At 42.2% G+C, this 21,427-nt stretch overlaps 1 protein-coding gene across 1 annotated transcript in view; it reads left to right on the top strand.

The window, feature by feature from the left end:
- Positions 1-20,070, top strand: part of rorb (RAR-related orphan receptor B) — a 106,367-nt gene extending 86,297 nt beyond the window's left edge. The window contains exons 6-11 of the mRNA XM_069896554.1: positions 1,823-1,944; positions 8,392-8,524; positions 11,634-11,741; positions 17,026-17,136; positions 18,373-18,485; positions 19,183-20,070. Of these exons, the coding sequence (XP_069752655.1) occupies positions 1,823-1,944; positions 8,392-8,524; positions 11,634-11,741; positions 17,026-17,136; positions 18,373-18,485; positions 19,183-19,338 (743 nt within the window). The 3' untranslated portion in view covers positions 19,339-20,070. The remainder of the gene's footprint in view (positions 1-1,822; positions 1,945-8,391; positions 8,525-11,633; positions 11,742-17,025; positions 17,137-18,372; positions 18,486-19,182) is intronic.
- The last annotated feature ends 1,357 nt before the right edge of the window (positions 20,071-21,427 follow it).

Raw genomic sequence — 21,427 nt, 5'->3', positions numbered from 1 at the left:
TTTAATTTTAAAGTTAATCATTTTTATTCAACATGAGTTAGTCATCGTGCAACAATCAAAGTGCAGATGCATTTTTGAACATAGCCTAAAACTGTACAAGGAATAGGTAAAATAGGTTTTCCATAGCAACAGAGGGACAGAGTCAATGCAGATTGATCTCATGGAGAGAAACGTTGTGATATCACAATACTATGGTCCCTGATTTTCCCCATGACATTCATCTGGTTTTGCGCACTGACATTTTCTAAACAATGTTTCCTACTTGTCAGCTACTCAGTCGTCATGCTGCCAACTACATCAGAAGTAGGAGAAATCATAGGACTCAGAAACAAGGCCTTCAGACCTATAGGTCCAAGGGGTCTTCCTGTGCTCATCCCATTTGCTTTAATTTGACCCATATCCCTGAAGCCTTTTCTATCCATGTATCCTTTTTTAAAAAATTTAGACATACAGCACATTTACAGGCCCTTCCGGCCTATCAGCCCAAAGCTAAAAACACTGTACATGTTTTGGAGGGTGGGAAGAAACTGGAGGACCCATTGGATCAATGCAAACATGGGGAGAACATACAAACTCCTCAAAGACAGCAATGGCTTTGAAACCAGGCTGCTGGCACTTAATAGCTTTGTGCTAAGAGCTGCGCTAACCATGCTGCAATAATATTTGTGACAATACAAATGTCTTTTAAATTTTGTAATTGTACCCACCTTATCACTTACCATGGCAGCTCATTTAATTTACCCATAATCCTCTTTGTGGAAAAAAAAAGTCTCTCAGTCCTCCCTAAATTCTTTTCTTCTCATTTCGTTTTAAATTCCTCTGACCTGGGAAAAAGATTGTGACAGTCCATCTTACATGTGTAAGCCTCGATAAGGTCAACTTTCAGCCTCTTTTGCTTCAGATAAATCAATCCCATTCCTATCAAACTTCAGTTCCTCAAGTCGCAGCAATATCTCTGTGAATCTTCTCCATATCCTTTGTGACTTAGTCACATCCTTGCACTTGTGATGTGGTGACCATCACTGCATACAATGTTCCAAATGCAGTCTTACCAATGCCTTCAACAGCCATAACATAATGTACCAACTCCTGCACTCAGTGCCCTGACTGATTAAAGTAAGTATGCCAGACACCTTCATCATCCTGTCTACCTGTCTCACCACTTTCAGGCAACGATATACTTGTACTATTTGGTTTCTCTGTTCTACAGTACTTCCCATGGCCCTGCATACAGTATATATCCTGCCCTGGTTTAACTTCCCAAAATGTATCCCTTTGCACTTGTCAGAGTTAAATTCTATCTGCCATTTTCCTTGGCCCACTTCCTCTTCTTATAAAGGATGCCATCTTTAAAAGAGTTTTGAAGTTCAAGCAAATTATTCTAGTGCCAATGTGCATGCATGAATAATTAGGAAGTTAGAAATTGGCCAGAATGTCTTTGTAGAAACTAAAGTATACAGAAATAAATAACAAAAATATGTAAAGGGAACAACTAGTATAAAGGCTCCAGATTGTGCAGCATGGTGTCATGGTAAATGGATCTAGTTGTGACTGTCAAAAATGACCAAAGTACAAGAACCAAAAGGTTTTGATGGTCCTTTAATTTTTCATCTTTTTTTATGGAAATAAGCTGCTGGACATAAATGGAGCATCACTGCAGAATGTGGCAGCTTCTTCATACCTCTATCAGTGTAATAATCTTTAAAACAAACTCTATTAATTGCCAACTCAAGATTTTGGATTGTCTTCATGGTGTTGGAATTTACATGAATGCATCTATCCATTAATTTATTTCTTTATTTTATATGCTGTGATCCCTCAGATCGCATCGCACAGAATATTATAAAGTCCCACTTGGAAACTTGTCAATATACGGTGGAGGAACTTCAGCAGTTGGCATGGCAGACGCATACATATGAAGAAATTAAAGTTTACCAAAATAAGGTAACTGTGCTCTTCAGAGAACATTTGCATTTATGTCCAAAGGAAAAAACAGACAAAGGTCGGGTGAGATGGGTGTTTTAGGAAGAGGGCATCAAATTACAATGCAGGTGGCCGTGATATGTTGAAAGAAAAACAGTGGTTGGATTTCTATGTTGGGGGAATGGTTGGTATCTCACAAAATCTGGAAGGGCACTATAGCTCTCAGTGATGGATCAGTGATGGATCAGCATACCACCTCTGGGTTTCTTGACCAATGGAGATGATTGAGAATGATGATAACTCTCTTGAGACCATTTCAATTCCAAAGTTTAGATGAGCACTGCAACGCAGCAAGTTGCGAAGGACAGGAAGAAACTGCTGGTGGCGTAGTGGTGAACACAGCAAGAGCAGCTGCCCCTTTGACGAGGTGTGACGTTGAGAGCTTTCAGGCCAGATATGAAAATAGCCTTCTTTGCAGTTGGAAAAAGAATCTTGCTGGCGGAACAAAGCCAGGGCTGCAGAAAGTTGCACAGCTCAACAGCAGGAGCTGAGGATTACAGTCTGCATTCCTTACTGGAGAGGGATAATGACCCCATATAAACAAGAATGGCGATACATTTGTGTACAGATTGATGACAGCCTCCTTACTCTTCACGAGCACTTCATTCCACATTGCATCTCACTCTTCTGTTGCAAATGCATCATTCCTTCTTCACATCCCCATCATTCCATCTACCATTTGTAGATGCGTCTTCATTTATCCCAAGCCCCTGACCTGCCATATTTAACAAATCCCATTCATAAGCCATTTCTCATCCATTGGTCTTCCCCTTTCCCCTTTGCAGGAGAAGGGAGCAAAGAACAGGGGGACAAGGAGGAGATCTTGTCCCCCTTCTATGCATATTACAAAGGCCAAGATATTGGACATAAATGGAGTCTTTCCATGTTTGGCAGTCAAAGATCAAGAGATGGAGACCTCACAACTATATTGTCACTGAATAATGTATCAATCCTCCACATGTACTCATTGATGACATAGCAATGAAGGAAAAAAAATCATACTCATGAGATATTGTTACCTAACAGTCCCAGTTTCTGACCTTCTCATTTAGGGGCTTCCTGCATCAGTGCAAATTTAGTGCAGGAAAACACTAACTCCTAAGTGGAGACTATTCACTCTGACTATGTATCTCCACAGCACTTGTTTAGATTATGTCCCAATTTGGGCAAAACAAATGGTTATGACTCTTACATGCAAAGAAGTAGAAAAGCAGGGAGAATTTGGAATAATAGGAGATAAAGTTGGGGGCCGCAGGACATTCCATGCTCCATGCAGTACTTACATCTTGGGAACTCAATCAAATTTGTGTGGAACAGCAAGAAAGTATATCCAAGGTTCTGGCTGATATCCCCGCACAGACTTCCGGAATAGGTAGGCATGTACAGCAAATTACAAAGAAAGCGGACTCCACAGGATGAAAGCTTCCCAGTAACTGATGAGGAAACCCTGGGCACTCCTGTGGTCAGACCCAAAAATAGAAAGGAAATCCTCAAATTGAGAAATACTCCTTGTTGAAGAGGGGTGACCTTAATCATACATGAGTGCAGTGACATCATCTTGTATCAATAGCAAAGCAACAGTCTATGGCCATTACAGCAAATGTGTAAGAATGGTCAGATTTGTAAGCAAAGTGTCAGTCTTCAACCTTGCACATTTGTCCAGAAAATGATCCAAGCTGTGGCCTAGAGGAATCAGTGGTAATGAAGCTGAGCATGGTAGTCACTTCGGTGAAGCACAACTACCACATCCAGTGATAACAAGCAGGTTGCAAATATCTACCACCAAAAACATAACACTTAACCTCTGATATGTTTAGAAGCCTCAATATTCTTTGATTGTCATGGACATAATTCCACAAAATTTATCAATATTTGATGTAAGGACAAACTGGCTTGTTGCCCCCACCAATAATAAAAAGAGATGCAAAAGAGACCTAAATGTTCGTGGATTGCACTCCCGCAACCTCTACACCCAAAAATATGTAAAATATTGTTTGTTCCAGCGAGGAATCCAAGCTCCTTGTTCAGAACATCCAAAGCAATCTTGAAAGCGGCTAACACCCAAGGCCCTTTAGGAGTCCTCCTTGCCAACTTTTGCCTGCAGAGCCCGTGGACTGGATGCGACCTTGGGCAAGCCGTTCCTTTCACTTCTCTTGTGCTTTGGCTGTTACCACTCCTGCAGCTGCTTTCGTAAAGCTCCTTTCAGAAGTTCCACCGGAGCTTCCACTAGCACTTGGTAGTCCTGTGTTGTTTTGCTTTTCACCTCGGGTGCATTTGTGTTAAATCTCGAGTGCATCATCGCATTCTGGCATTCCTATTGATGAATGTTGATCATCTGAGAAGCACCATGGGATCTTAGTGTAACTCAGTTAACTCAGGTTTTCACTCAAGTAAAGGGCTTCATATTCTGATTTTCTATGTCAGTGTTGTAATTATATTCTATTAATAGTTGAAAGAATTAGATTTTTATGTTTTTATATTTATATATTTTGCCTTCAATAACAATCATATTTGGAGCTGGGAATTACTCCTTGTTATTTGTGAATATTTAAAGTGACTGGCTGCTAAACCAGTTTATTGGCATCAGAACTGACATGCACCAGGAATCCTGCTGAACTTACAACGCGCAGCAGCAAAAGCAGGGAATGTGGAAGTCCTCACTGCAGCGATCACATGATCTTTGTGAGCAGCTTCCTTCAAAATCGATGATCATTGGTGTTACAGCACTGGTGCAATTTGAGGCATTTCCACCACTGGATCGAAGATAATGATTTCTGATTCCCTGAAGTTTATTGACCTCTGTCTGTGATCTCTAACCAGATCCCAAAATTACTCCTGCTATCCCTAATTATGATAGGATATTGAGCAGTTTGCCAGGATTATTTGAAATAATTCTACTAAATATCCCTGGTAAAAATTAAAAGCTGCAATATTATTCAAAGTTTTGAAAGGTCTAATTATATCATTAAAATATTGAAAAGCAATTATTTTGAATGTAATTTGTCCCAATAATATATACAAGTGAGAGGAAACTTCCAGGCAAACCTCAAAGTAAAGCTCGAGGATGCAATCTGCCTCACAGATTCGTCCCCTGAAACTCTCTGGGATCAGCTGAAGACTACCATACTGCAATCCACTGAAGAGGTACTGGGCTTCTACTCCAGGAAAAACAAGGACTGGTTCGACGAAAACAACCAGGAAATCCAGGAGCTGCTGGCAAAGAAGCGAGCTGCCCACCAGGCTCACCTTGCAAAGCCGTCCTGGCCAGAGAAGAAGCAAGCCTTCCGTCGCGCATGCAGCCATCTTCAGCGCAAACTCCGGGAGATCCAAAATGAGTGGTGGACTAGCCTCGCCAAACGAACCCAGCTCAGCGCGGACATTGGCGACTTCAGGGGTTTTTACGAGGCTCTAAAGGTTGTGTACGGGCCCTCACCCCACGTCCAAAGCCCACTGCGCAGCTCAGACGGCAAAGTCCTCCTCAGCGACAAGATCTCCATCCTCAACCGATGGTCAGAACACTTACAATCTCTTTTCAGTGCCAACCGCTCAGTCCAAGAATCCGCCCTGCTCCAGCTCCCTCAACAGCCCCTAAGGCTAGAGCTGGATGAGGTCCTCACCCGGGAAGAGACATATAAGGCAATTGAACAACTGAAAAGTGGCAAAGCAGCAGGTATGGATGGAATCCCCCCCAGAGGTCTGGAAGGCTGGCAGCAAAACTCTGCATGCCAAATTGCATGAGTTTTTCAAGCTCTGCTGGGACCAAGGAAAGCTGCCTCAGGACCTTCGTGATGCCATCATCATCACCTTGTACAAAAACAAAGGCAAGAAATCACACTGCTCAAACTACAGGGGAATCATGCTGCTCTCCATTGCAGGCAAAATCTTCGCTAGGATTCTCCTAAATAGAATAATACATAGTGTCACCGAGAATGTTCTCCCAGAATCACAGTGCGGCTTTCGCGCAAACAGAGGAACTACTGACATGGTCTTTGCCCTCAGACAGCTCCAAGAAAAGTGCAGAGAACAAAACAAAGGACTCTACATCACCTTTGTTGACCTCACCAAAGCCTTCGACACCGTGAGCAGGAAAGGGCTTTGGCAAATACTAGAGCGCCTCGGATGCCCCCCAAAGTTCCTCAACATGGTTATCCAACTGCACGAAAACCAACAAGGTCGGGTCAGATACAGCAATGAGCTCTCTGAACCCTTCTCCATTAACAATGGCGTGAAGCAAGGCTGCGTTCTTGCACCAACCCTCTTTTCAATCTTCTTCAGCATGAAGCTGAAACAAGCCATGAAAGACGTCAACAATGAAGACGCTGTTTACATCCGGTACCGCACGGATGGCAGTCTCTTCAATCTGAGGCGCCTGCAAGCTCACACCAAGACACAAGAGCAACTTTTCCGTGAACTACTCTTTGCAGACGATGCCGCTTTAGTTGCCCAATCAGAGCCAGCTCTTCAGCGCTTGACGTCCTGTTTTGCGGAAACTGCCAAAATGTTTGGCCTGGAAGTCAGCCTGAAGAAAACTGAGGTCCTCCATCAGCCAGCTCCCCACCATGACTACCAGCCCCCCCCCCACATCTCCATCAGGCACACAAAACTCAAAACGGTCAACCAGTTTACCTACCTCGGCTGCACCATTTCATCGGATGCAAGGATCAACAACAAGATAGACAACAGACTCGCCAAGGCAAATAGCGCCTTTGGAAGACTACACAAAAGAGTCTGGAAAAACAACCAACTGAAAAACCTCACAAAGATTAGCGTATTCAGAGCCATTGTCATACCCACACTCCTGTTCGGCTCCGAATCATGAGTCCTCTACCGGCATCACCTACGGCTCCTAGAACGCTTCCACCAGCGTTGTCTCCACTCCATCCTCAACATTCATTGGAGTGACTTCATCCCTAACATCGAAGTACTCGAGATGGTAGAGGTCGACAGCATCGAGTCCACGCTGCTGAAGATCCAGCTGCGCTGGATGGGTCACGTCTCCAGAATGGAGGACCATCGCCTTCCCAAGATCGTGTTATATGGCGAGCTCTCCACTGGCCACCGTGACAGAGGTGCACCAAAGAAGAGATACAAGGACTGCCTAAAGAAATCTCTTGGTGCCTGCCACATTGACCACCGCCAGTGGGCTGATATCGCCTCAAACCGTGCATCTTGGTGCCTCACAGTTCGGCGGGCAGCAACCTCCTTTGAAGAAAACCGCAGAACCCACCTCACTGACAAAGACAAAGGAGGGAAAACCCAACACCCAACCCCAACCAACCAATTTTCCGCTGCAACCGTGTCTGCCTGTCCCGCATCGGACTTGTCAGCCACAAACGAGCCTGCAGCTGACGTGGACATTTACCCCCTCCATAAATCTTCCTCCGCGAAGCCAAGCCAAAGAATATACAAGATTCAAATTTGATCTGAAAAAGAATCAGAAGCTTCTGTTAAAATATGCAAAGTTTACAAAATTAACAATTTAATACTTTACGAGAGCAAACTAGGGAAAATGCAAACAAAAAGTAATGGAAACACCAGTAGCTCTTCTGTGGAGAGAAAACCAGAGTCACATTTCAGATCACTGACCCTGTATTGGAACCATTGGAAAGTAAGAACATTTAAGTTGCAGATAAGGTGGGAGAAAAGTAGTGGAGGGAGCAATGGGAATGACTGTGATAGGATGGAGACCTAGGGTGGTGACTGGATGATTCACTGAGAGGTAGTGCCAAATGTGGGAGAGTGGGGAAGTCTGGTTCATCACAGATATTCTCTTTGTTCTTGCCACCTTTCCACTGCTCCTGCAATTTAAAGCATGTTTCTAACTCTTCCTGGTTCTGGTGAAAGATTATCAATGTGAAATATAAACTTTATTTCCTTCTCTCCACAGATCCTGCAAAACCAGATGAATATCTCCAGAATTTTCTGTTTTCATTTCCAGCATCTTCAACTTTTTTGTTTCTTTTTGAAAATAAGGGGGAATCTGAAAATTCAGAATAAATTTTGGTCATTCCTGTCACAATAAAATAATTGATGGGTTTAAATAGTGTGCTTATTTAATCAAGCAGTAAAGGCAATAAGAACCTTACCGATTTCTTTAAAGGCCCAAAAATGTAAAAGCTGTAAAAGGAGAATGTCATAGAAAGTGGATAGATAAATAGGTAGAAACTATGGTCAAAAGTTGCTATTGATAGAATTCAAACCACAATTCCCCTACTCACTTCCAGTACATCTTGCCAAGACTTGTTGGCAAAGTCAAAGCAGAGTTCAGGAACAATAACACATCTTTCTCTTTGTATTTTGCTCAAAGTGCCTTTGCTTCTTTTGGCATGTTTCTGGTACACGCAAGATATTCTGTGCAATTTTGCTTCTCTTCTCCCATTACTGTATCTTTTTTTTCTCTTTCAAAAGGTGAGGGAAGTCATATGGCAGCAGTGTGCAATTCAGGTCACGCATGCAATTCAGTACGTAGTCGAGTTTGCCAAACGCATTACAGGGTTTATGGACTTGTGTCAGAATGATCAAATTCTCCTTCTCAAATCAGGTATGGGTTTCAAATATACTTCAATAATGCATAACTCTGTTTTTATTTGGTTAAATATCATTGTAGGTGGTACTTAAAGGGCAATGTCAATAAGGTATTAATTGCTGCAACTGTTTTACATATGTATATGCATAGCCAAGCGTAATATAATGTAGAACAGTACAGCAGAGGAACAGGGCCTTTTAGCCCATGAAGTCTGTGGCTGGACATGATGCCCAAATTAAACTAAAATTCGGCTGCTTGCATATGATATACTGCATATATCGCTATTCTCTGTATGTTTATGCCTCTATTTAGAAGCCTCTTAAAATGCTATTATCATATCTGCTTCCACCACTACCCCTGCCAGCCCATTGGAGCCACCGACTCTCTAAAAAAAACTTGCCCTTCATATCTCTTCTAAACTTCCAAACCCCACCCCCTCATTTTAAATGCATGTCCTTTTCACCTTGGGAAAAGATTTTAATTGTCTCCCTTATTTATCCTTCTCATCGTTTTATAAACTACCATCATGTCTGCCCTCAGGTTTTGACATTCCAGAGAAAACAATCCAAATTTGTCTAATCTCTCCCCATAGCTCATGCCCTTTAATTCATGCAGCACCCTGGTAAATCTTTTGTACACCCTTTCCAAAGCCTTCACATCTTTCCCGTAGCGGGTGACCAGAATTGCACACAATGCTGCAAGTGTAGCCTAACTCAGGTTTTATATAGCTGCAACATGACTTCCTTACTCTTGTATTCAATGCCCTGAATGAGAAAAAAGTGCATGCCATAAACCTTCTTTACCACCCTATCAAATGTTATGACCATTTTCAAGGTACTTTGGATCTAGACTGCACACCAAGAGTAAGAATCCTGCCATTAACTGCTCACTTCCCCTTACATTTGGCATACCAAATGACAGACACCTCACTTGTATGAACTAAACTCCGTCTGCCATTTCTCTGTCCATATTTTGAACTGATCTATAGCCTGCTGGTTTTTTTTTAAATATATATTCCTCTACATCTCCACCAATCTTTGTGTCATCTACAAACTTACTAATGCACCCTCCAACTCCTTCAGTCAACTCATTTACAAATATCACGAACAATAGGGAACTCCATTGATCAAGGCCACCAGCCAGGAAATCACCCTTCCATAACTACCCTCCGTCTTCTATGAGCCAACCAGTTGACTCTGAACTATCAATTCTTCACAAGTCCCATGCATCTGTACCTTCTGGATCAACCTACCATTGTGAGACCTTTTCAAATACCTTATGTCAAGATAATGGAGATAGTGACTTGAAAGTACACGTTCATGATTATTGCTTGCAGTTTTCAAACTTTTATTTTTCATTTGATTCAATAAAAATTAAGATGGAATTTTAAATCTGATGGGTACCCAATTATTCTGCTGGCTTAGCATGAACAAAAAATAGCTTTTTCACTCAATCCTTTAATTTGAAGTCATATCAGAAAATAGTCAGTAAGACTGTTTGATTTATGTTATTTAAGGGAATAAATGCACCTCCAAGTGTGATCTGATGCCACATTCTCTCAAAAAGGTTTGTTTAATTTCTCCAAAAGTGCTGAATTAGTTGGTTGCCAAATTGTCAGAGATAAAGGCATTACCAGATAAATTCAGTAGAAATCTTAAAAGCAGACTGAAAAGGCGATGGGAGCTGATTTAACATTTACAAAAAGATATGATATATGTACTTAAAATTGAAAGAAATTGTAGGATATTGGGCAAATGCAGGAAATTTTGATTGATGAGGGCTGCAGAGGCATGAAGGGGAAATTAGCCTTGTGTGCTGTATGATTCAATGAATCAATCTAGAGAGGACATTTGGTTGTCCAAATCTCTATTCACCACCTATTGTTAGGATGGTCCATTTCATATGTGTTATTATCCTCATTTGAATAGCATCCTCAACATTAATAATTAGTACCTTAGGGCAAGGAACTATATCTCTGTAAGAAATACCAGATGAGAAACAGATAATCAAGTGATATGGGCAGCTATAGTGGTTCATGCAACACTACTACAATGCCATTGACACAGGTTTGAGATTGTATATCCTCTCTGTGCCTGCATGGTTTTTCTCCAGGTGTTCCAGTTTACTCCCACTTTTCAAAATATACAAGAATTGTAGGTTAAGTGGTGGTTATTGTAGGTTAAGGACAGCAAGGGCTCATGGGCCAGAAGGTGCTGATGTATGTTTAATTTGAAAAAAAGTAGTAAAAACTAAATTTAAAAAATATTTGGTGCATTATACAAATTAATTGCAATGAGAAATAAAACCTGAAGGAAAATCACCGGCATGGATAAAAAATTTCCTTTTAAGCCCTCCATTGTCTGAAGTCTAGTACAGATAGGAGACCCAGGTTCACACCACCCATTGAGTCCAGTCACATCCATGGTTGATTCAGTGAGAAGCAGATTTCATAGGCCTTCAAGAAGTGTTGAAGCAGCCTCATGAGGAGGAGTTGCATAGGTCTGTCCCAGCCTGTGGAATGCAACGCTGAGATCCAACCACAAATAGGTTTCCCTTGCACTAAAACCAGAGCTCGCCATCCGGTTCACTTAACTGCACCCCTTCAACTAAAAATCTTCCTTTAACTCCCAACCCCATCCAATCACTGATCTACCATCTCCACCTTGACCAAAGCTCCACCACCTCCTCCTGTACTCACTCAGGATTGACATGTTTCCATCCCACTGATCTCCAGCTGCCAGTCCTCACTCCAATCTCCTTAGACTTTGGAATTATTTATACATTTCCTCTTGTAAACCTATTTGCTCATGTGATAGGATATCATCGCTCATTGTTTCATCTCTCTTCCAGGGTTTGAACTATGAACCTTAAATTTTTGATCATTCATTTTTTTTCTCTAAATACTTTGTACATTTTTAATTTACAATGCAACAGTTCCAATTGAAAAGATTTCCATTACTTAAGTAGCTGAGTTTTCATTTTAGGAAACAAAGTAAAAGTTGGTAGTTTGGGAGTTTGCATAACTACGGCTTCATCTATAATTTAGGTTGGTTGCATTCTAAATATTTGTTTTACTTTTGAACCATTGTTCAATCTGATAAACTCGGCTGTCTCTGTATTTCAGGATGTTTGGAGGTGGTTTTGGTCAGAATGTGCCGTGCCTTTAACCCGCTCAATAACACCGTCCTTTTTGAGGGAAAATATGGAGGCATGCAAATATTCAAAGCCCTCGGTAAGACAAAGCTTCATAAATCTTCGTGTTTTGAAATTTTACAAATGTGCAAACTTAACTTCCTCTGCATACCAGCTGTAGGATGCAGCCAAGGGTGATTGCATCAAGAAAAGAACTACAGTTAAGGAAGCCTTTGAAATGGTCCTGCCATCAGCCTTTGACTACCATCTGCCCCTGATAACTAACTTTATTTTTGATTCTCGACGGGTTGGGGCTTTGGAGATTTTGGCTTCAGATGATCGTGACAGCACTGATGAACCTGCATTTGCATGGCTCTCAGTGAGTTACTAAGGCTTCTGCACGCTTTCTACCATTCCATTCTAAGCACAGTCACAAGATGAAACTGCCAAACAAATAGATGATGAGATTCAAGGATGTGCATAAAGTCTCCATGAAATAAATGCAACACCTTCACTGACTCTTGTGAATCTTTGGCTTATGGCTGCCCAAAAAAGGAGAAAGAGCCTTTACCATAGTATTGAGAAACACCCGTACATGTATCTGGGGCAGCCAAAAGCCCTGAATAAACAGCAGAATGAGCACATCAGCTCACAAATTACCCAGTTTCTTCACCTGTTCCATGTGCCGAAGCCTGTGAATGCCACTTTGGATTGATCAATTACATTAGAACACACAAAACTAGAGTGGAAAGAAGTTGTCCTCAATCTTCTCAAAGGAGGAAGAAAAATCACCACTGCAAAAAATTCTGTCTTTTTGATCACATTTAAGTGAAGAATGGATAAAGGGAAGAAATTGGGGAAAGAGGGTTGAGGGATTCTCAGGATTTCCATTGGATTTCTATCAAGAATGTCCAGAAGAGAAAGAATTTGTACCTATGGACCTGGAGGTAAAGAGAAAAAAATAAAAGCTGTTGTGCTTCCGACTGTTGTGTATGGCAACAACGAGTTTATTTAATGCAAATAATTTCCTCTAAAACCTCATTTCTTTGTTATATGTGTACTGACAATAACCACACCAGCAGTGCAAGTATAAGACAGCTTTAATAAACTAATATGTACACTAAGAGGTCTTGTCTCTCTGCAAGACAAACCCGGAAGGCTAGACTGTAGCTCTGGTCTGCTTTATATACAAGGTCACTGGGATGACCCCACCTTAAAAAAATTCGTTATCTCCCACCCCCTCCGCCCCCCCCCCCCCACCCCCGTCCTCCTTCCCTTGTTTGTAAGTTCGTAAGTCCAACATTTTTTGTGGCTTCCGTTGTCTTCTGGACCTCCTCGGTAGTGGTATAGGGGTGGGGAGTGCGGTATGTCTTTTGGCCTTTCTTGGTGGAGGTGTGGGAGTGGGAAGTACTAGATGGCCATGTGGTCGTGTGGGCTGGGGATCCTCTTGTATGGGATTAGGTCCTGCCATCAAGTCTAGGAGGGTGATATTTTGTGGGGCGGGCGTACCCAGGGTCCTGATTTCCGAGGTGGGTAGTATAGTCCTCTGGGGTGACTCGATGGACGACTGTTCTAGTGACTGCTGCTGCGGTCCTTGATGATCCATAGAGATCTGTGTTTCCTCCGCGTTGTTCACACATCCGGCCGGCACGAGATCCCTGGTGGCCACCGAGTCTTCTCTTCCATCTGGGAATGTGATGAAGGTGTACTGAGGGTTCGCGTGCCTCAACTCAACTTGATCCACCAGCGGGTCCGCTTTGTGGGATCTACAGTGCTTCCGGAGAACAGGTCCCGGTGTCATCATCCATTTAGACAGCACTGTGCCTGTCGTGGCTTTCCTTGTGAAAGAAAAGATACGGTCATGTGGGTTCATGTTAGTGGCAGTACACAACAAAGAACGTATAGAGTGTAGGGCTTCTGGCAACACCTCTTGCCATATAGTAATAGGCAGGTCTTTTGCTTTTAAAGTCAAGAGGACTGTTTTCCAGATAGTGGCATTTTCCCTTTTGACTTGTCCATTCCCCCTGGGATTGTTACTTGTAGTGCAGCTGGTAGCAGTCCATTTCTCGTGCAGGTACTGCTGTACCTCTGTGCTCATGAAGCCCCTGTCTGTGTGTATGTAGTTTGGGTACCCAAATATGCTGAAGATGGGTTGCAGGCATTTTATAACAGTGGCTACTGATACATCAGAACACGGGATTACAAAGGGGAAACGGGATTATTCATCTATTATGTTTAGAAAATAGACACTTCTATTATTGGACAGGAGCGGGCCTTTAAAATCGAGGCTGAGGCGCTCAAAAGGTTTGATAGCTTTTATCAGGGTGGCTTTGTCTGACCAGTAAAATTGATTCCGCACAGATGGGGCAGCTCTTGTTCACTGACCTCACTTCCTCTACTGAAAATGGGAGGTTTGGGGTTTTAATGAAGTGAAATCGTCTAGCCACCCCCAGGTACCCCAGCTCATTGTGCAAGCTCTGCAACTGGGACATGTGGTTAAGGATGGCACAAGTGCCTCTGGACAGCACGTCCGGAGTCTCGTTAAGTCTCCCGGGGTGGTATAGAATGTCGTAGTTAAATGTAGACAATTCTATCCGCCAGTGCAGGATTTTGTCATTCTTAATTCTCCCACTGTTCTGGTTATCAAACATAAAAGCCACAGACTGTTGGTCCGTGACAAGGGTGAAGTGTTTGCACACCAGATAATGTCGCCAGTGCCTTACTGCTTCCACAATAGCTAGGGCCTCCTTCTCTGCTGCTGAGTGTCTTACCTCTGACCCCTATAGGGTTCGCAAAAAAAAGACCACCGGTCATTCGTCTTGGTTTAGGGTGGCTGCCGGAGCCACATCGGATGTATCCATTTTTACTTGAAATGGGATCGACTCATCTATGGACCGCATCGTAGCTTTAGCGATATGGTCCCTAATGTCCCTGAATGCTCTGGTGGCTGCTGGGCACAGTGGGAAAACTGAGGCTTTTATAAGTGGGCGGGTCCTGTTGGCGTAGTTGGGGACCCATTGGGTATAGTAAGCGAACAGTCCCAAACACCGTTTTAATGCTTTCAGCGTATGTGGCACTGGGAGGTCTAGGAGAGGGCACATATGGGCTGGGTCTGGGCGGTTGACTAACCCCTGGTCAATAAAACTTTCAGTGCTTCCACTATCTGTTAAGCAATTTACCCTCACATCATCAATTTTGATGCACACAGTGGCGTCAGATAAATTGTGTGGACTCGCCTGATTCATGCGTAGGGAAGCAAGTCTGGCGTATCCTTCATGTCCTTCCATTCGATAGTACTTGGCGTCATATTCATCTCCTGAAGACTGTGTCCTCTGCTTTGTAGCATTTGTCCAAGATGGCCGACTGCACATGGCATTCTTCTTCTTATTTGTTTGTGGAGAAAGAAGAGCTTTCCTGTCTCTCATTAGCATAAGAATGGGCCTTGGCTGTGGCCTTGGGGCTTCTGCAGACTTTTGCATAATGCCCACGTTTTCCACAGTTCAAACAGACATTTTGATTGGCAGGGCAGAGGGCTCTGGGGTGCTTTCTTTGTCCACAGAAAAAGTACTTGGGACCCTCAAGTTGTGCTGCTGCTGCTGTGGATTCCTGTGAGGCAGCAGACTTTTCTTTTCGTGGGGCTAGTTTGTCCCAGCCCCAGGGCCCTGTGAGTACTCCTCCAATTCTTTCCTGGTGTTTTCTAAAGCTTCTGCAATAGTCTCTGCCTCATCTAGCCCCACCATTCCCTTTTCCAGCAATCAATGTCTCGTCTCAGTGAACCATATGCCCGCAACAGTTCTGTCCCTAATAAGGTCCTCCGCATACTCCTGGGCTGATACTGCTTTAAAGTTGCAGCCTCTCGCCACGTCTTTCAGAGAGAGTATAAAGTCTCTGGCAGACTCCCCTACTTGTTGTGAGCTGGTCATGAGCCTGTACCGGGAGTGGAGTTCACTATGCCCCTCACTGTAATTCCTCTGTAAAATACTCATTCATTGCCTCTTGGTAGGACCTGTATAAGGGAGAAAGGGTGGTCTCCCAGCTGCATTAACAGCAGCATTAATAGCTCTTTATCCAATGCCTCAGCACCCTCCATGTAATTCAGAAAGCATCTCTTCCAGCGGCCGAACTGAGTGCCGGCTCCAGGATTTCTGGGGCCAAGTTCCAGCCTGTCTAGTCACAGCACATGGCTAAGCCACAGTCTCTGGTCCCTTAGGTATAGCAAGGGCTTACCCTGGGGTACTGGGAGCTGCAGTTGGAGCCTCTGTGGGGCTTGTGTCTGCTGGAGGAGTAACCTGGGTGCTTGGGGCTGTTGGCAGAGTCTCTGGCTTTGGGACGTTTGCAGCGGGCTTAGGGGGGATCCCAGTGGTAGCATCAGGTCTCTGTGGTACTGGGGAAACTGCTGCTGGAGGAGCGACGGTAGCAGTGTCTGCTTTCCCTGGCTCTGGAGTGGTCGGGAATTCTGCACATATGTGGTGATCGGGAGCATGACGTGGAGATCCTTCCACCGGCGCTTGTAGTGGCCCCTTTCTGATTGGACCGGGGTTTAGGGTCGGCAGCGCCTGTTCTGGTGAACCCACGGGCAGGCAGGGCTCTTGGTCGTTTCTTACCTGCCCTATCGTACTTCTGTGGTCTTCCCCGCATTCCACCACGATTCCAGTACAGCGGTCCCTCGCCATCTCTGTCCTCGGATGTACGTGCGTGCTGGTCGTCCCCGGATTCCATTCCTCAGGAAGAGTCTCTAGATGGTCAAGAATGCATGTAGGAGCAGAAGCAGCTTCCATCCTAGTAGATATCATTAGTTTATTAAATTGTACTGACAATAACCACACCAACAGTGCGAGTATAAGACAGCTTTAATAAACTAATATGTGTACTAAGTGGTCTTGTCTCTCTGCAAGACAAACCCATAAGGCAGACTGTAGCTCTGGACTGCTTTATATACAAGGTCACCGGGATGACCCCTGGTGACCTAGTGGTGTAATTACGTATCACCACAATGTGAGAAGCAGGTCATTTTGCTTTTTGACATTAATGGTGCTTTGTAAACCTTGATTGTCTTGTAAACTTTAGGCCATTATCTTCTTCAAAAGTTAAATGAAGTTTACACTCCAGTGCACTATTTTTTTTTTTGCTTGGCCTGTTAACCAGACATAGTTTCCACTAGCTTGTAAGTTATTCAGTGCTGGTGTTTGTCAGGCCATATGATGGTCTGTTAAAGAGTTTTGATTTTGTATCGATCTCAATATTTATGTATAAAAATTATTTTTTGATAAAATCTTGGAACATCATCTACACAAAATGGTATAGCAATACTGATGAAGATGCACCTTCAAGTAAGCATTCTCTGTGCTTTTGACCTTATGGTTGGTATTTGTTTCCTCATACAGGATGTGATGATCTAGTAAGTGCTGTCTTTGACTTTGCTAAGAGTTTATGCTCCCTTCAACTGACTGAGGAAGAAATAGCTCTGTTTTCAGCTGCTGTTCTGATATCACCAGGTGAGAGTCTTTACCTACCATACATAAGAATGAAACCTTTTTTCAGACCTAAACTTCTGACGGAATGGTCTCGTTCATTAATTCTTTACATGGATCTCACAGTTTAAAAGCTGTAATGGAGGATAAATATTTGGGCGAATTTGGTAAAATTTAGAGTAGGTTACATACATACACACATTTTAAAACAGATCTTATTTGAAATACTGAAGAATTCATATTCAGTTACATTGCAGGATCTTTTTGGAGACTTTTATGCACATTTCACAAGTAGGTGCTAATTGAAATGACATCATGAAATGAACAGACCATTAATTGGAATTGGAGACAGGCTGGATGGTTGGATAACTACAGAGCCAGGGACATTTCTGAAAAGTGCTCTCAGAAAAGTCACTCCTGGGTTTTGTTTATCCAAGACAACAGCTTCACCAAGGGGGAGAACTCCTGTTGTTTGCTGAAGAAGGTGGGGGGTTTTGCAAGTGAGAGAGTCACATGGGTTTTCTGGCAGTTGGCAGTTGCAGAGAGAGAGAGAGAGGGAAAGAAGACAAGCCATCTCAGCTAATATATGTGGCACTGAAAGAGATTGAACAGTGACAGCTGAAACAAGCCAGGAAGAGCTGGTTGGAAACAGAAAGTTCCAGAGCAGTGGATGGCTGGAAGTGCTATCTATCTGATGTTTCTCTTGGAATAAGGGAAACAGAAAGGAACTCTGTGATAGCCTGAAGAAAGAGGTTACCATCTGAAAAAACCCTGATGGGGCAAGTTTTATCAGCAAGACCTTGAGATGACTAATGTTGTGGAAATCCTGGAACGACAAATCTCTCTCTGCAAACCCCTACAAGAACCTTTCTGAGTGGTAAACATTTACCTTTCGAGCACCAAAGCCTGGTGAACTTTATACATGTTAAATTCTGTGCACAGTATAAGAATTGCCTGCATCCAGAGAACTTGGAAGAAGGAAAAGTGAGATTGAACTATGAACCAAAGAACTTTTTTAAAATTTACACACACATTACATACACGTGCGCTTAGAATTAGAAGGGGGTTAATTTGGGTTAGTTAAGTATAGAGAAAAGTTAAAGTTTGATTCTGTTTTCATAATAATTAAAAACAACTTTTGTTTAAGTAAATACTTGTCTTGGTGAATGTCTATTGCTGCTGGGTTTTGGGGTCCGCTGGGCTCGTAACAAAGCAATGAGTTTTGTGACCGTACTTCTGCATTCTCCCAATATTTTGTAGATCGACCATGGTTGATGGAACCTAGGAAGGTTCAAAAGCTACAGGAAAAGGTTTATTTTGCACTACAGCATGTGATTCAGAAAAATCACCTGGATGATGACACATTAGCAAAGGTAATTGTTGATCAAAAGGGAGGATTGGAAATGTGGAGGATCCTTGATATGATCTGTTGCGAGTACAAATGGAACAGACTCGGCCTCACAGTAATGTTTCTCAATAATTCCAAAATGCTCAGCAGTATATACAGCTCCATTTTTTTTTTTGCTTTTGAAAATGAGAGAGATTTTAGTACATTCTCGAGAGATTAGTGTACCAATCAATGTTCTATTATGATACAGTAAGGACCATGGTATGAAATTTATCCTGTCAATAAACAATGAAATTAGAATAAATATATAACAGGATATTTAATTAATACTCTTACTGTATTATTATCTTAAAATATTACCAGGATTAAAACCACCCTTTGGATGGTTAAATCATTGGATGTCACTTCTATGAAGCATCCTGTTACAGTAAAATGTAAAAATTTAAATTCAATATCTGTCTGCCACTGCTTATTAGAATTTTGAATTGGATTTGCATTAATTTTCATATGATGTTTTATTATGGGGTTTCTTATCTCCCACTTATCTGACCTTTGGCATCAATTTGCATTACGGCATCTCATCTTTTCTCCTGGGAACTTCAGTGTCAAAAATATCTCACAACGTTAGTTCAGATTTCCTGCTTGATTTATACTGACACCATCAAAATGGATGAGGAAATCATTATTTAAGATTGTGTTGTTTTTTTTTACTCTTCTCTTAGCTGATCTCCAGATTACCAACTTTAACTGCACTTTGCAACCTGCACACTGACAAGCTCCAAGCGTTTAAGCTGTTGCACCCAGAGACGGCAAACAGCCTGTTCCCTCCTCTCTACAAGGAGCTTTTTAATCCAGACTCTTCAGCCATCCCCAAGTGACAGTGGTCGCTGACACTTGCTACTGCGCTTGGAACAAAGCTCTCTTCTGACAAAGGCACATAAGGTGTACATTTGAGACTTCTAAACGGGGGGAAAAAAAAATCACTACTGCAACACTAGGGATGTCCTGCACTTAAATAGAATCTTTTTCACCGCTACCGATTAAAGAATGTAAATACTGCACCTGACCTGGAGCTTTGAGGAACCGGTCAGAAAATGTACAAAAGTTAGGTCGTTCTTCTTTTATCTGTTTTGGGGGTAAGTTTTAACAATCAGATGCTGGTTAATGCTGTTTATAACTAGAACCGTGATTTCACAGTATTATTCTTTCTGTTCGTGGCTTGGACATAATTTAAGAAATTTGGCCAACTTGGCTTAACTGTTTCCATGTGTATTTTCTTTTTATCATTTTATTTTATTGGGTCTTGTAATTTAAGTTTTGATGTTGTTGAGAATCTGACATTTCCAATATGTGTATGAAAATATATGTTGGGAAAGGTGCGGGAGAGAAAAAGATATAAACAAAAGCCTTGTCTGGTTTGTTGAGAAATTTAGTATGGATTCTGGTATAATATATGTAAAGAGGGTTTTAGGGATTTGTTGCCTGTAAATGTAAATTCTAGATAAAATAAGCACTAGTTTTCCACATTAAACTATATTTTTATGTAGAAAGTTGCACAGAATGACAAAAAAAAGAGAAAGACAGTATTTGGTCTTTTAGCCACAGTGACGCCCACCAAAACATTGTGATGGAAGCTTTAATTGTCTTTTTAAATGATAGTTTATGTCCCAGTGTATTTCAAATAAGAGCTTATAGTATAGTAATGCTGCTCTATCAGGACAGGCTTGTAGGATGTATTTTTATCATTCCATGGCAAATTGTCAATCATTGAGATCTGTCAATATTATAAGATAATTCATAATTTGGTAATTCTAGTTCTCTCTCATGGATTGTTTTACATGCAAAGGGCTGTTTTTGTCATCGAAGCTGTTCTATTTTAAAACTATGTAAGCTACAGAACATAGTCCATAGAACACAGAAGCAGGCCCTTCGGCCTACAGTGTCTGTGCTGACCATGATGCCAAATTAAACAATTCCATCTGTCTGCACATGATCCATATCCCTCCATTCCCTGCATGTTCACGTGCCTGTCAAAATGCCTCTTAAATATCTCGATCGTACCGACTTCCACCCATTTCTGTCCAGCAGTGCATTCCAGGCACTACACTATGTAAAGAAACACTCTGCACATCCCCTTTAAACATTGCCCTTCTCAATTTAAATCTATGCCCCCTAGTATTTGACATTTATCTATACCACTCATAATTTTATAAATTTCTATATTTGACAACCCTGCAATTGGGCATTGAGCTGGCAATGCATAAAGTGAAGAACATTGGCAATGTGCCAATGGCTTGCTGCCTGCTAATTAATATAATTGAAGCACTCAGCTAGCAACATCATGTGAGGGGAAGCTTCAACTACGGCTAACATCACGAGTTGCTATCATCGGTTAAAGAAGAGACTTATTGCAGCTGGAAATGCTCTAACTAGAGACCTTTGAAGAAATACACAACATTGGGCCCTAGTTTTTCACAGGTCTTGTTAGATGTGGTGATAAGGAGGAAGGATGTATGGAATCTGCAGGATCTCTGGACAAGGTTAAAATTGAGTGGGAGTAAGAGACCCATTGAGGTCACTGACAGGAGCCAAGCTTAAACCAAGCTTAATGACCTTACTTGATGGTTAAAGGTCAGTCTCCTGTCACATGAATTTCTAGCCTTTAACATTCCTAATTCTTAGCCTTTAACACTCCTAATATTTTTATGACGATCCCACCAACAACAACCTCCGTCACCTTAATCAGGATTTGTGCACATGATTCACATTCTTCTTTCACATTTAGCACACCTACAAGGTCACAACCAGACCTCACAAGTTGCAGCTATTCATCCATGAAAGCTATTCATCCCAACAAAAGTATATCTACGAATTCCACACTTGCCTGTCTCCCAGGACAAGATGGTATATGAGTAGAGTAGGGGCCATGTGTGCACTTCCAAATCCCCTGCAGGAGGCAGTACTGAA

This window comes from Narcine bancroftii, chromosome 1 (assembly GCF_036971445.1).
Source record: "Narcine bancroftii isolate sNarBan1 chromosome 1, sNarBan1.hap1, whole genome shotgun sequence".
In the NCBI taxonomy this organism is placed as follows: Eukaryota; Metazoa; Chordata; class Chondrichthyes; order Torpediniformes; family Narcinidae; genus Narcine; species Narcine bancroftii.
Note: the sequence above shows the minus strand (reverse complement) of the source record. Positions and strands in the feature narration are given on the sequence as shown.